Genomic DNA, 15,685 nt, shown 5'->3' on the forward strand with positions numbered 1-15,685 from the left:
GTTACTTCTCATCCATCTTTGGGTTCTCAGCTCAACTGTCTCCTCTCCAGGAACACTTGCTCCTGCTGCTCCTCCCCTGTCATCCCGCTGTATCTCATTGCACTGTTATTTCCTTAATAGAACGATCTTTTCTGAAAGTAATTACGCATTTATGTGCTTATTGCCCCCTTGGACTTGACCCCTTGGACTTTAAGGGCAAGAATCTTGTCTGTCTTGCTCGTCGAGCTATCCCTGATAAATACATTGCCTAGCAAGTCATGCAACAAATAGTTTTTGAATGACTAAATCACCACAAGGAAATGAACAAGAAGGAATTTTAATCAAATATAAATGTGGTCAATGCCTTTCACATTGTTTAAAGTAATAGGTATAGGGACCCATACTTTATTTACCTCCTTTTTGGTTTATGAAAGTTGGGTGACAAGAGAAAAAAAGTAAACAAAGTAGAAATGCTTACTTAAGGGGCTGAGTACCTGGGAAAGATATTATGATAAGTAAGGAAACCCATTTCTTTGGTCTAGTTAGTTCTGTACATATTTTATCTCTCCTATTAGACCATGAGTTCCTTGAGGGCAGGGTCAGTTCGTTGATTTCTGTGTCGCTTCCCAGCGGCGGGAAAACTGCCCGGAACCTAGTGAGCGCTCAAGCATTTTGAAAGAAAGAACGAAATGGGCCGGAGCAGGCTGCAGTTCCGCCCCGGGGCAGGAGGCGGCGCCAGCGCCACACCAGCCCAGCCGCCGGCAGTTCTTGGTCCCTCCGGCTGACCATCCAACACGAGGCCCCGCGGGCGGTGCCGTCGTTAGCCAATAGAAATCTGTCGTAGTTGGAGGGTTCGGCGGGGATACCCAATGAGCGTAGCGGGTCTAGGTAGGGGGCGGTGCAACGAGAAGGGGCAGTGAGAAGCGGTAGGGGGTGGGAGTTGGCGCTGCGGGCCGGGCGGGGGCCGTGGAGCTGCGATGCGGACGGGACCGAGGCGGTGACCCGAGGTGCCGCCCGACATGAACTCGCTGGAGCAGGCGGAAGGTAGGTTGGGCCTTCTGCGTCTGCCGCGCCGCCCCGGGTCTCCTCACCGAAGCAGGCGGGGCAGTGGAGGGGCCAGAGCCGCGGAGACCCGGTCTTGGGGAGAGGAGGCCGCGGAGGATGGACTGACGGATCTCTGGACATGGGGGGCAGCGGACCCAGGCTGGGGGGCCTAGGGGCTGCGGGACCCCGCCGGAAACTGGTTTGGGCGCTCGGGAACTCCGTGGACGCTGGAGGTGGCGCGTCAGGCCCCTCGTCCGCCACCAGCTTAGGCCCTGAGCAGGCTTTACTTTATTAACAAACACTAGTTGCATATTGTACGTTTACTCACTTTACCACCATTTTATTCTAATGAACCCCACTAGTTGTATTCCTAATTCTTGTCGTTTCTGTTACTGCTTGGATAAGGAAATGCTTTTTGGTTTCCCTTTTAAAGTTTAAAAATGGGATTGTGGAAATGATACCCCGCCTTGCCCATTCAGGGGGAGCATCTTGGACGTCCCTGTCTTTTGGTAAGGGCGTCGGAACTTCCATGGTGCCACTAAAATCAGCTGTAACCCATTCGGAGTGAGCAAGGGGAGTGTCTCTCCACACCCATTTAAGGATGTATTAGCAGGGTCAGTAAGTCTAATAAGATCAGACAGCAGGCAAAGCCATTAATTAAATATAAGAGCTAGAAAGTAGAAACAGATAATCGCAGCCAAATAGACCTCGAGGACTTTGGTGTTAGGTAATTAAGAGGTAGTTCCAGTAGAAAGTTCTTGGTGCCCACAGAATTAAAACTCTACCTGATTTTGATCCTTGTATTTGTAACTCAAAAAAACCTAATTTTGGGGGCTGAGACTGCTGCTGATTTTCCACATACTACTTTATGAAGCTTCTAAATCTGAACCAGCCGGTTTCCTATACAGTATGTGAAATCCGAATTGGAGAAACCTAATGTTTCCATCAAGTGCTTAGACTTGTGTTGTGTAGTAAACCAAGGAAACAGTGCAGTGATACATATAAGGTGGTGTGTAAAACCTGAGGCAGTTAGAGTATCTAAAACTTTATCTTTAATGAACTCAAACTAGTCATACAGTGGGTAATTGGAAAACTGAAATCTTTTTACTTAGATCTCAAGGCTTTTGAGAGAAGACTTACGGAATATATTCATTGTTTGCAACCTGCCACTGGACGTTGGAGAAGTGAGTTCACTGAATTTTTTTAAGGGGAAGAGACTGACAATTGCTACTTTTATCTGTCTAGGAATGATTTGCTTTTATGTAAACCATTTGATTAACAAATGCTTGCTTTTAAGGTGTCACTAAACTGTAAGATTTCCTTGTTTTGATGATTTCTTAAAAATATAACATTGTAAATCATGCATTACAAAGAAATTGTTAAGAAGGGGAACTCATATTTGGTCACCCTTAAGAATCTATTTTGCATGGTTGAATTTTTGTTTTTCTTTTAAAATGCATTAACTTTTATTAAGCAAATATGACTTTGATAAAAACAAACATAATAAATTTCAGTAGTCTGTTTAGCAGTACTAGTTTGCCTTTGTGCTATTGAAATGAAGTTTTAATAAGTAAAACCCTATTTTTAATTGCATAATTTGAAGGCTATGAATTGAATAGGAGGAAATTACCCTTTGTTGATTTTTAAAAGAGCATATTTGTGCTGCTTTGGAGGCTGACCTAGAAAAAAAAATTCACATTATTAATGTCCTTAAATATCTTGAGTCTTCTATATGAAAGATATGCTGCAAAATATAATTTGAAAGAATTCTTATTGGCCTGTTGAAATGCAGACAACTGTGTATACAATGACATCCGCAAACAAAATACTTTTGCTAACCTATGTTGGGATCTGTCTTAATTTCTCGGATTTTCATTATTGAAACGTAATCCATATCAAGAAGGAAGTACAGCAGCACATGGGGAAGACATACTTTATTTTGAAGTATAACTCAGTTTGTAGAGCCAAAAGAGCACTATCAATGTTAGGGGTTTGTTCAATACCAAGAATTTTGTGTGTAATTTTTATTAGGTCTATTTGCAAAATTTTAAGTTGTGTAATATGTGAGTTCTGATTGATCAGAATTCATAAGGAATGATTTTCTCAGGTTCTCTGGTTTGCCTAGGGATCTTCCCAAAATCTTTGTTTCTTTGTTACTCAGTCTTTTAAAATGTAGATGATGCTTTCTTGTCTTATAAGGTCTAATATAATGAACATATTTTACTTTTTCTTTGAGTCAGGGACTTGGTGCTTACATTTAAATGGCATCAACTTAGGTAATATACCAATCAAATGAAGGCATGTGTATGAGGGCCCTTCTCACTGGGTTTTGATTTTGCTTTTGCTTCATTAAAAAAAAAAAATTCTTGTGTAAAATAGTATATTTGTTATTGGAAATATGAGCTTAGAACATAATTTTGAAATTTTGATTTTGGTATTAAATACCCAAAATGGGATTGTTTTTCAGTGATTTGCCTCTTCTAAAAGTTCATCATCAGGCATTCTAGATAAAGTTTTACTGCATTTCTATTGTTCTTTGAAACTTGATTTCTACATTTTAATAATGTATGCATCCCGACTAAAAGACAGGTAACTGTCATGATCTCTAGAATATTAACTAAGTTTTGGTGTCCTTTTATTATTTTTTAATAATGCCATTTATTTTTAACTTTTACTTTTGAGCTTTGAGAATTTCTAAACAATTAATTCTAGCTTTGTAGGGAGAAGAAACAATTAATATACTCTGACCTTCCTTTTAATCCCTTCAGGAAAATCTGATAGTGATTGTTGTATTCCACACTGATTGCACACTTCCTAACATTGACCTTTGTTAAATTCAGCAGCAGGCAGTTGTCTGTCCTCAAGGAAAAAATATTTAGTCAGACTGAGTGCATTCAAAAAGGACTTTTTGTTTGGTTTGTTTATATTAGAAAAATGAGAGTTTTTTTTTTTTTTTAAGTTTGGATGTACACGATATACAAAGCACATTGAAGTTACATAACAGAATAAGTTTTGAGTAGTAATAAGGGAGACAGTATCATCCTCACTTGCTAAGGTTCACAGTGTTCAGAGAATGTCTTGAGGTCATTTGGCAAGTCTCCTAATTCCTGAATTCAGTGCATTTTCCATTTGCTGAAGTGCTGCGTCCTTTCGCTGTCATTCATTAGGAACTGGTGGTGGTAGTATCAAATATTAAGGGTTTATTTGCTTACTAATTTCGTGTTTATCTTTCATCAGTGCTTCTTATAGTGGTATCTGTCTGTACAGCTACTGGTGCATGGAACTGGTTAATAGATCCCGAGACACAAAAGGTAGAAGTTTTGTTTTAAAATCTTTAATAGATTAACTGAGGTGATGGATATAGAAATGCTTTGTTAATTGTAAAGTGTTATTCAAATGTTACCTATTCTTACTAGTAGTAATATTAATGATTATATTAAAAATATGCTTTATATTAATTTGTTTAAGGAAAACTTTGATTGGCTGTTATGGATTCAATATGTTTACAGGGAAAAAGACCTGGCAAATATTATTCCACTTACATTACTTTTCATTCATTTCTGAACTTGTGTAGTACATTTTATGTATTTCAGTGTGAGCATTCTCTTTGTTCTGCTTTGTTCATTTAGTGTCATTGATGCCAATTTAAAAAAATTATAACATTTCCTTCTATGAGTCATCTTTGTTAATACCATTCTTCATTCCATAAAACATTTGAGATGACTTTACAGGAAGCACAAATGAAAAATAGCAAAATGTAAACAAAATGTAATCTAGCCCTGTCAAAAGACAGGGCTAGATAAATTAAAGATTAGACCAGAAAGTCAAAACCAGGAGAGAAACCTGGTCACTGATAGGTGGGCCATGTGGTCAGCACAGTTGCCAGAATTGAGTTATGAATTAGTTTCTGAGTTATCTGACCAGTAAAGTCCCATTCAATTCCATGGTTTTCATTGTCTGTGAATAGAACTCATATATCAGTTCCTTGAGATAACAAAGTTTTTCTTTCTTAGCATTTATCTCTAAAATAATTTCTTGCATGAAGTTTAATATTGGAGATCCTGAGAGATCTTCCACTTGACACTGTCCAAGGATAATAACCCCATATCCAGTGCTGTAACAGATTTGGTTTATATCTTGAAGCACGTTTCTGTAGAGGCTGATGACATATTTCTCAAATTTCCACCTCTTTTTACTCACTTGAGCCTTAATTTCAAACTCAAGTTTTTTTGTTAGGGAGCCGATAGTCTTCCATTTCTCTGTGACACCCCCCCCACACACAGTACAGTTCTATTTAAACAGTAATGATATTTTAATCTTTATAATTCTTAACTCTTCCCCTCCCTTTAAAAAAACAGTAAGTAGTTAGACTAATTCCTATGGCTTTATTTATAACTGTTTAGATTATACAGAAAGTAAACCTAATAGTAAGGTTTTAGTCATCAGTCTAAATGACAGTTCATATTGCCAGGGGTTTATTTATCCCTGCCTTATTCACTGAGGTAGAGGGAGGATGGAACTTCATGTTAATGGAGGGGTTTTCATGGCAGACAGGAAATTCTCCTGTGTGTTCATTTATAAAAATCTGATCCTAAGGCTGTACTTGGTACTCATCTTTAGGAGAAGAGTGGAAAGAGGTTGGCAAGAAGATTGAAAAAGGTCTATCTTGGGAAATGAATCCGACTTCTAATTGGGAAAAATATAAGCTGATTTCAGCTAGTTGAGATCTTAATAAAACAGAATTAAATGTAATTTGCAATAGGCCCCAAACTCTGTAGTTAATGTAATTTTCTAAATTAGGTGAGAATATAACTATTAGCCTAAGGGTTAGCTCTGTATATTTCAGTGTTTAATAACCCAAAACCTGACAGAGTTTTAACCAGCAATTATGTCTGTAACAGGAGTCACAAACTCAAAAGCCAGTGGCTGGCTGGAAGAAACCAGGGGGAGAATGAATATGGCAAACTGGAAAGTACGTGAATGCCTGATTTAAAGGGGACAACTGCTGTTTGTAGTTTATTGTTGCCATGTAGGAAAGAAGGCCGATACTTGATACTGACTTAATCTAATTAAAATTAAAGTTTAGCAAAACACAGTATTTGCTAACATGGTATAGGCCACACAAACATAGCTGGCTTGCAGGGACTAAACTGTCCCCAGAGGTGTTAAGAAGACCTTCTCTGGAATATTAACCTTTCTTCAGGGTGTCATTCTTCTGGAGCTCCTTCTCTCCTGATATTTTTCAGCCTTTCATTTTTTATTTGACAAATTTATTTAACTAATACCATCCTAGACCATATACCTGGTGCTTTTTATGTTATGTTCTCTGTCTTGAAACATGTACACATCTCTTGGAATGAGGATGAGAGTGTGCCTGAGAGTGTGCTTAGCTTGATTCTGATGCTATCTAAGTTACTTGTCCGTTTGGTTTCTTTTTTCATATTCACTGAATACTTGTCTTCTTTGCTTCTTCAGTAAGCTAATTCCCTAGTAGTCTGGTTTCGGTGCCTGCTCCTCATTCAGTCCTAGATCCTGGGCTCTTGTCTTTCTACACATTCTTGGAGTCATGTATTGTCATGTTTTCTACTATTATGTGATTATGTCCAGACCTAAAATTAGCACTTTCTTTCTCTTGAACTCTAATTGCTTTATGGATATTGTGCTTTCCTGCATGAATGTCCCATGACCATCTAAATCTCAGTAGTTTCAAAACCAAACTCAGTATTTGCTTCTGCAGAGAGGAATAGTGATGTTGGAGCAGGGTTTTTATAAGGATATGTAGGTATTGGCCAGATAGAAAAGAAGAAAGTAATGTGGTTCGCATATGTGTGGAAGTGTGACTGGAGGTGAACATTGGGGCCAGGTTATAAATGGCAGGTTTAGCTAAACTCCCTTATGGGAGCTTTTTAACAGGGAAAGTAACTAGACCACATTTGACTTTTGTTTACATTCATTAAGCAATATTTATTGAGCACCTATATATGCATCAAGTGCTGTTTCACACGTGGGGAGAACAATGATGAATATGACAATATCCCTGCTCTCAAGCTCGTAGTCTTGTGCTTTTTATATTGCGTCGCACTGATCTTAGCATCTAGGAAATTGGTTGGTAAATACCTCCGATAGGTTTGGTTTTTGAATATAGGAATGGATTTATGATGGTTCAAGGATTTGAAATGAATGGAGAGAGTATAGAAGATGCAAAGCATACATTATTTTAATAGCATGGCAATACAGAGAAGTAGGTTTATTGGAAGTCTTCAAATCCTAGTTTAGATGAGAAAACGATATATATTTATTTATTCACAAGCGGGGAGGTTGGAATTTAGTACTATAAGAATTTTGACATTTTGGCATTTCAAATTCTTCTTTTACAGGTGTCCTTCTTCACATCATTGTGGAACCACCCATTTTTTACCATTAGCTGCATCACTCTTATAGGCTTGTTCTTTGCTGGAATACACAAGAGAGTAGTTGCACCATCAATGTATCCTTTATTACTGATTGGATTTTATTCTGTGAAGTAAATTGAAGCACCGTCTGCATGATCTGTGTGATTGTTAGAAGTTTACTCTTGAAATGACAAATTGTCCTTTAACCACATTTATTCAGTATAGCCGCTCGATGTCGAACTGTATTGGCAGAATATAATATGTCTTGTGATGATGTAAGTACTTTTTTTCGTTAGAAAACTGCCGATGTGCAGGAAGGGACTGAAGTGTTTTGGCTTTAGAAAAACATTAACAATAAATTGTCACCATGAAATTGACGGTGGGAATGTACCTCATAGCACTGATTCTGAGGCATATCTTTTACATTTCAACATCTCTGAAAATGAGATACATCTAATAGTCAGTGGTGTCTTAGCAAAGTTAAATTGCAGAGTTGACAGTTTAATTTTTCTTAATGATATTTAAAAAATGATGCATCTTATAATTGAAGCCATCTTTGATTCAGTGAAATACATTGAATATTATTGGCCAAAAATGGTCATTGGATGTTGGTTTTATAAACTACTTTTACTTATTTAATGGTATTCTTTATGGTTTATTTTGATTTTCTTTTATTTATAAAAGCGTTTTTACCATCAATGTTTTTAAAAGTTGTGAAAAACAATACCTATTCATTATAGAAAATTAGAATAAACAGCAAAAGAAAATTATTAGGACAGGAAGACAGCTGGATCAGTGGATGAGAATGAAGATTGAACACATACATTTAAAAAAATAGCGGAGAAAAAGGATACTATTTCAAGTCAGTAGGGAAGGAATAGGCTAGTATGTTGAGATAATTGGCTCTTCATTTGGAAAAAATGAATTTAGCTCTCTCACATCAGTGAAAAACTAAATTCCATATAGATTAAAAAAGTTAAATGTTTTTAGCCATGATCCCTTCATAAGGCACAAAACAGAAATGCCATAATGGAAAAAGGTGGATATGTTTGATTGTATCAAAATTTAAAACTTTGTACGGTGAAAGGCAAGAAATTAAGTAATAATTGGAAGAAAGTATTTGCAAGGTATAAAATAGAGGATAGTATCCAGACTATTTAAAGACATATTAAATATCAATAAGAGAAAACATGCTAGACATCATTTGTCATCAGGGAGATGCAAACCTAAGCTGCAGTGTGGCACTTCTTCACACCCACTAGGATGGCTAGAATCAAAATGTCACATAGTAAGTGTTGTCAAGGATGTGGAGAAATTGGAACTCGCCTGTGCTGCTGGTGGGAATGTAAAATGGTGCAGTCAGTTTGGAAAACAGTCTGGCAGTTCTTCAAACAATTAAACAGAGTTACCATAAGACCCAGTAATTCTACTCCTAGGTAGAAAGAAAAGTGAAATTATGGAAAGAGAAATGAAAACATATGTCTACTCAAAATATGTACATGAATGGTCAGAGGATTATTCATAATAGCCAAATGGTAGAAACAACCCGAATGTCCATCAGCTGATGAATGGATAAAATATGGTGTATCCATACAGTGGAATATTCAGCCATAAAAAGGGATGAAGTACTGATAGAGGGTACAGCATGAATGGACCTTGAAAACATTATGCTAAGTGAAAGAAGCCAGTCACAAATGACTATGTACATGATTCTATTCATGTGAAATGTCCAAAATAGAGAACTCTATAGAGACTGTAAATTAGTGGTTGCTTAGGGCTAAGGGTTGAGGGGTATAAGGGGGTGATAGATAAAGCATAAGGGCTTTCTTTTTGAGGTGATGAAAATGTTTTAAAATTGACTGTGGTGATCATTGCATATATATCTGTGAATATACGAAAAACCATTGAATTGTACCCTTAAAAGTGGAAATTGTATAGTATATGAATTATATCTCATTAAAGCTGTTTACAAAAAATGAATAAGAAAAGAACAGTTTGGGAAAAGGATTCACTGAAATCACAGAAGAGAAAATACAAACAGCCAGCATACATATATAAAGACTGAACAACCTCATCAGTAATGAGGAAAATGGAAATTAAAACAACAGTGAATTTGCATTTGTTTTTCCTGTTAGATTGGCAAAGAATAAGTACTTTGATAATTTCAGTGTTGTGGTGAAATGGATATGCCCATACACTGCTGTGCTGAGAATATAAATTGGTATGGCCATTTTAGATGACAGATTTTCATCATTGTATTAAAATGTAAAATGTGCATGCCTTGTGACCCAGCCATTTTACTTCTCTCTATTCAAGGCGGGAACAATCAACACATGCACACAAGGAGGCAAGTATTAGGTTGTTCATTGTGTCTGAATTTGCAGTAGTGAAAACATGGAAACAATCTTTACGTTTCTCAATAGGGGAGGTAAGTTAGACTATGGTATAGCCATACCATAGAAAACCAAAAATAGATCTATAAATTTGGACTTGGAAAGATCTCTAAAATATAATACTAAGTGTAAAAAGCAGATTACCAAATAATATGCTTAGTTTGTTAGTTTTCTAAGAAAGTTTTAACTATGAAATTTTAAACCTAACAAAAGTAGAGAGAAGAATATAATGAGCTCCTATGTACCTGTTGGCCAGTGTCAACAGTGATCAACTCATGGCTATTCTTGTTTCATCTGGACCCCTGCCCACCTTCCCCTTCCACTGGATTATTTTGAAGCAAATCCTAAGGGATGTATATCACCTATAACAAACATTTCAGCCTGTTAGACACCAAATTTTTATTTAGATATGTGAATGTCAATCCATAAAAACTGATCTGGAGGAATTCTTTCCAAAATGGGTTTCTTCTGGAGAGAGGACTAGAATTTGAGGTAGATGGAAAGGTGACTTCAGTCTATCTGTACCACTGGAATTTTTATTAGGAGATTACATTAATGTCTTTTGCATATGATTAAAAATAGATTAAAATATATTAAAACCATGGACAAACAAATAGTGGTATATTCATGCAGTGGTTTACTACTTAGCAATATAAAAAGGTACAAACTACTAAAACATGGAATAACATGGGCAAATCTCAGAAACATGTTGAGTAAAAGAAGTCAATTGTGGAAAAAAAAAAAACATCCACTGTATGATTGCATTTATTTACACATTCACAGATAGGCAAAACTGGTTTCTGGTAAGAGAAGTCAGAAAAGAGGTTATGTCCATGTGAGGAATGACAAAAAATTAAATGACCAAAATTTACAGTGCAAATGAGAATCAAAAGAGAACCAGAATACTGATGACCTGAGGTTAAAAATAAAATAAAACTAGTTAAAAGTACCTGGAATCTCACCAACCAAAGATAATCACCATGTTCTATATTTTATTGTATGTTGCCATTGGCATTTTATAAAAGCAGGATGCTACAGATTTTTGAAACCTGCTTCTTTGACTCAACAATATGATTTGAGAATAATAGCTATCATTTGAGTGTTAACCATGTGTCAGGCCCTGGGCTTATCCTTTTAGCTGCATTATCTCAGTTTAGTCTTCCATTTTTTTAAATTGCATATTACCCATTTTATGGGTGCACCATAATTTAATCCTCCATTGAACACATATAGCTGTTACATATTTTCTTTATTATATAAGTTTGTTCTCTGTCTTCTCCAGTGGAACTTAAGCTCCATGAGAGCAGAGACTTTAACCTGAGGAAATTAAAGCATTTTTATGTTGGAAAAGGAGAAATGTTTTGTTCAAATATGTAATAGTGTTTAAGTTTTGTAAACTTCTTTTCAAAAGAAGCATAAGAGAACCTAAGATGGCGGCTAGGTGAGACAGGGCAAAAAAACACCTCCATGAAAATTACTAGATTAAAAACCAGAAAGTGACCCAGAATACCACTTCCAGCAATGCATCTCTGGACAAGGTCTGCTAAAACCACAGGGACCATGCACTTGGTGAAACTGGGAGTCTGCATTCTGAAACGAGTGAGTAAGCCGGCTGAAAGTCCCATGGCCGTGCTGCAGTGTGGGGAAACTGCGGGTCGGCATTTGGAGACGGACTAGTTCTTTTTAAAAAAAATAAAATGAGGAAAACCGGGAGCGGCTGCAGATAAGGCAGTGAGAACCGCGCAGTGAAGCACTGCAGGAGCGGGCTGTAGCTAACACCTCGGTGTCTGGCGTGGCAGATAGCCCTCCCCACACCCACTGCTGATTGTCCCGGGGCCAGAAGGACAGAGGGGAGAGCCAAAAGAAGAAAGAAACTGCACCCCTTGTAGCCGGCTTCCCCATGTGCTGGCAACACTCCTGCCTGGGGCTGTACCCACAGCCCAGAGCCGCGCCAGGGAACCCAGACTGATGAGGAGTGTATCCCACGGCACAGCTAGTTGTCCCGGAGCTGGGAAGGCAGAGCTGTGCAAAAAGGGGGGGGAGAGATGCCCCATTCAGTAAACACAAAGAAATTATCAGAGAATATGACCATGGAGATGAAAAGTAGAGTATGGGTTATGAGAAGTAGGGGAAGGGGCAATGGAGAGTTAAGAAATGAGTGTAGGGTTGCTGTTTGAGGTGAAGGGAAATTTCTAGTAATGGATGGTGGAAGGTGATAGCATTACAACATTCTAAATGTGATTAATCCCACTAATGGAATGCTAGGGAGGGGGTGGAATGGGAAGATTTAGGCTGTATATATGTTTCCACAATTGAAAAAAAAAAAAAAAAGGATCTGAGGATGGAGGACAGGAGGCTCAAAGGGACACAGTTGGGACATAAGGAAAAAAAAAGGAAATGCAGAATGTAAGCTTTGTATCAATGTTGAATTTCTTGAACTTCTTAGCTGTGAATGGGATTGTGTAAAAGAATGTTCTTGTTCATGGAAATTGTATATGTGAATTATAGTGTTCAAGGATGTGTGCAGCATGCTCTCATATGTTCAGAAGACAGCAGTAGATGGTGGATGATAGGGAGGGTGGGAGGGAAAGAAAGAAATGGTGTGACAGCATGTTAAAGTTGATGGATCAGGGTATCGGGGGAGGGGGGTCAGGGTATGCTGTGTATGGGGGGTTTGTATTGTTTTTGCAACTGTTCCTGTAACTTTGAATTTATTTCAAAATAAAATTTAAAAAACATAAATTAAGCTATAGAAGTTGGGATATTATTTTATCCAGTGTATTGACTGATATTCTAAGTAGCCAGTATGCAGGGATGTTATCAAATAAAAATGTGTTTAAAAGTGTTAAAAATTTCAGATGAAAGCTCCACACAAAGAAAACTTTGAAAATACAACTATCAATTGCTTAATCTTGACCAAGTACAGAGAGGTGTTCTGATTCCCTGTGAATGAATGCCTTTTATGGGTTTTAGATAAGTGGTGATGTTTTTAATAGAGTGTATTGATTGATTTTTTTTTTTTTTTTTTTTTTTACAGACAGGAAAACTAATTTTGAAACCTAGGCCTCATGTTCAATAACAGTCTGCATTCATTATTATGGGACCTAAAACAGCCTTTCTTCAAATAAGTGATACAGCAAAAAGCCATAATGGATTCCTTTTCCAATTGGATATGTGAAGGTCATAGCAACAATTGACAAGAAGTGTGCAATATTTACCCAGATTATCTTGATGATGATGACTTACATTATCAGTGCTTTTGGTACCTTTGATTACCTGTGTTTCAGTATTAGTGTCACTTTAGTACTTCAGATTCTGCAAATATTTTTGCAGGTGAAGTATGTATGTATGTTACTAAGTTAAACTTAGAAACAGAACCTCATTCAGTTTTTATAATGTATTTTTGCAAACTACTGTAAATAGCAAATCAATGCCAATGTTAAACAAAGAGGGAAAGGTTGTGTGGACTTGGTTCTCCTGCACCAGTATTTCAGGAACATCTGCTTGACATCCCCATAGTTCTTTAAAACCGGCTATTGTGCATAGCTGTGCCTTCCATTCTTGTACTCCTCTCTTTTAATCATACTTCAGGAAAAACATCGGATTGAGCTTAGACTGAGGAAAACTCATCTCCATTATGTTGTAAGAAATTGTAGATGTTTTGAGAAGTAATTTTTGTTAAACCAGATAATGAACTTCAGCCACTATTGTGGTTATATTTTTCAGTTCCTTGTTTTCATTTAATGCTAAATATACTTTATATTTTTTTAATAATTTTAAGAACACTCCAAAGGCTTCTGAATATACAAATTCAGTTATAAATTATGTATTGTCTGGGAATTTGATAGTCATATTATTTTAGATAATTGGATTTTATACTGTAGTAGACATGCTGTTACCCTAGTATTGCACAGGTGTAATCGAGCATCCTACTCCATCATGAGGATAACACGGAGTGGTGCCACAAACTAGAGTCTACAATTCTCACTGTTCAGAGAGTGTTAATGACATACTGTGTATGCATAATAGCCACGTGTACTATTAGAGCCCTTAAAATTAAACTGTTGGGATTGCTGTAAATATTTTAAAGTACTGGAGGTGCCTTTTTACCTGTTTATGAGAAGATTTTGAAAAGGTTTAAATTATTTCATGAGCAATCTTTTAAATTTCATTTAACATAAAGCTGAAAATCCAGTAACAGGACAACAATTTTTTAACAGGGCTGCCATTTAACTTAAAATGTGTCTGTCTTGGCTTCCACATATAAAAAATTCTATTCCTTGAACTGCAGCAATAAAAACCCTCTGCTCCTAAGAAGTTTTAAGAGGGTATTCTATATATTCAGCATTGTTTTATTTTCTGTAAATTTTGTAGGTAAATGTGTGCATACAAATAAATACTTTATATATAATTAGTGATTCGGCTTTTTCCTTGGTTTATTGAAAAGTCTGTAACCCTGAAAATTTAAAGACAAAAAACATTGCATGTATCAGATACAGACTAGTTCCAAATGAGATATTTTACTTTAACTCTCTATCCAGTAGAACATATTTTAAATAGAAATCATATAGTCCCAGTTTGTTAGACTATGATTACTTTTATTCATCATTGTCTAATAACATTTGGCTCTTTGTCAGGAAATGCAGATTTTATTTCTTGTAATGTATGACCTTTGTGCTTTGCTTTGGATTGCTAGTTTCCTTCAAAGAGTATAAAGCTGACAATGGATTTTATGTCGGTAATCCTTAATCCTTTTTATAGTCATGAACTACTTTGAGTATCTGATGAAAACCTTGGATTTTCAGGCATTTCAAGAACTTCCTGAAGCCAGACTACGTTCAAGAAAGAAACTTTTGTTATAGGTCCAGAGATACCTTCTTACCTTTACCTCTAGGAAAACAATTCATTTTCCACAAAAAGTGTTAACTATTTGATTGAAAGGAGCCAAGAATCCTTACCGGGTTAGCCTCTCTTAACCACTCCTCTCCCCACTGCACTGTTAGGAAGTTACTGAGTGAGTCTAGTCCTCTAGTTTTACGTGTGGGGAGAACAGTCTCAGATTTGCAGAGAGACTTAGCATCCCCACATCTTGTCAGTGATAAAGCCAGCACCAGAACCTAAATCTCTTGACTCCGTGATTGGAAGGTTGTATATTGGACTTAATTCAAGAGTCATTGTAGTATTATGGTTGAGAATACAGACTTGTACCAGACTGGGATTTGAACCTCAGGTCTGCTAGCCAGTTTAGCCACATAATGGGTATAATGCCAATCTTTTAAGTATAGGAGATAATATATAGCTATAATGGCAGTCTCTTAGGTTTATATCAAGGATTAAAAGTGTTAATTCACATAAAGCACTTCAGCAGTGCCTGGCAGCATAGTGAATGCTCAAGTTAAAAAAAAAAAGAACAGATTGTTCTAACTTTATCCAAAGTCATCATCTTAGTCACGAGGAAAATCTGCTCATCCTTTGGAGCAAACTAACTCCTCAACACTGGTTTAAATGCAAAGACAAAAGGTATTTGGCCTATAATGATTGAGACCTAAAATGGTTACAGGTGCTTTCCTGTTCTCAAGCAGCTTCACTGAAAACATTGGAGTTTGTCACTACCTAACAATGCTGCTTTTTAAGGAGTTCCTATCTCCTTTAGAATTAGCCTCTTGATTGGTATATAGACTGGGCTTCTGAGAATCCTTTGAGCTGACAAATGCTGTGCCTTCATCAGCAAGTAAAGTTTCCACTCTCGTTTAAACTATAGAAACTTGCATCTCATTCTTCCTTCAGACTGAACTTTCTTTGTGCTTTTACATAGGGTAAGTATGATTTCTATCTTTCCCCCCTCCATTTTTTTCTCTAAAAATAAGAGGTACATCT

General features: G+C 36.9%; 1 protein-coding gene across 1 annotated transcript; it reads left to right on the top strand.

Annotated features, from left to right (window-relative positions):
• The first annotated feature begins 910 nt into the window (after positions 1–910).
• On the top strand, positions 911–14,146 carry CNEP1R1 (CTD nuclear envelope phosphatase 1 regulatory subunit 1). The gene is made up of 6 exons (XM_037816297.1): positions 911–1,023; positions 2,136–2,207; positions 4,261–4,334; positions 7,401–7,510; positions 7,636–7,690; positions 12,846–14,146. Exons 1-6 carry the CDS (start codon positions 999–1,001, stop codon positions 12,885–12,887), a joined length of 378 nt encoding a protein of 125 aa, XP_037672225.1. The 5' UTR covers positions 911–998; the 3' UTR covers positions 12,888–14,146.
• The last annotated feature ends 1,539 nt before the right edge of the window (positions 14,147–15,685 follow it).

Source organism: Choloepus didactylus, chromosome 22, assembly GCF_015220235.1.
Source record: "Choloepus didactylus isolate mChoDid1 chromosome 22, mChoDid1.pri, whole genome shotgun sequence".
NCBI classification, from domain to species: domain Eukaryota; kingdom Metazoa; phylum Chordata; class Mammalia; order Pilosa; family Megalonychidae; genus Choloepus; species Choloepus didactylus.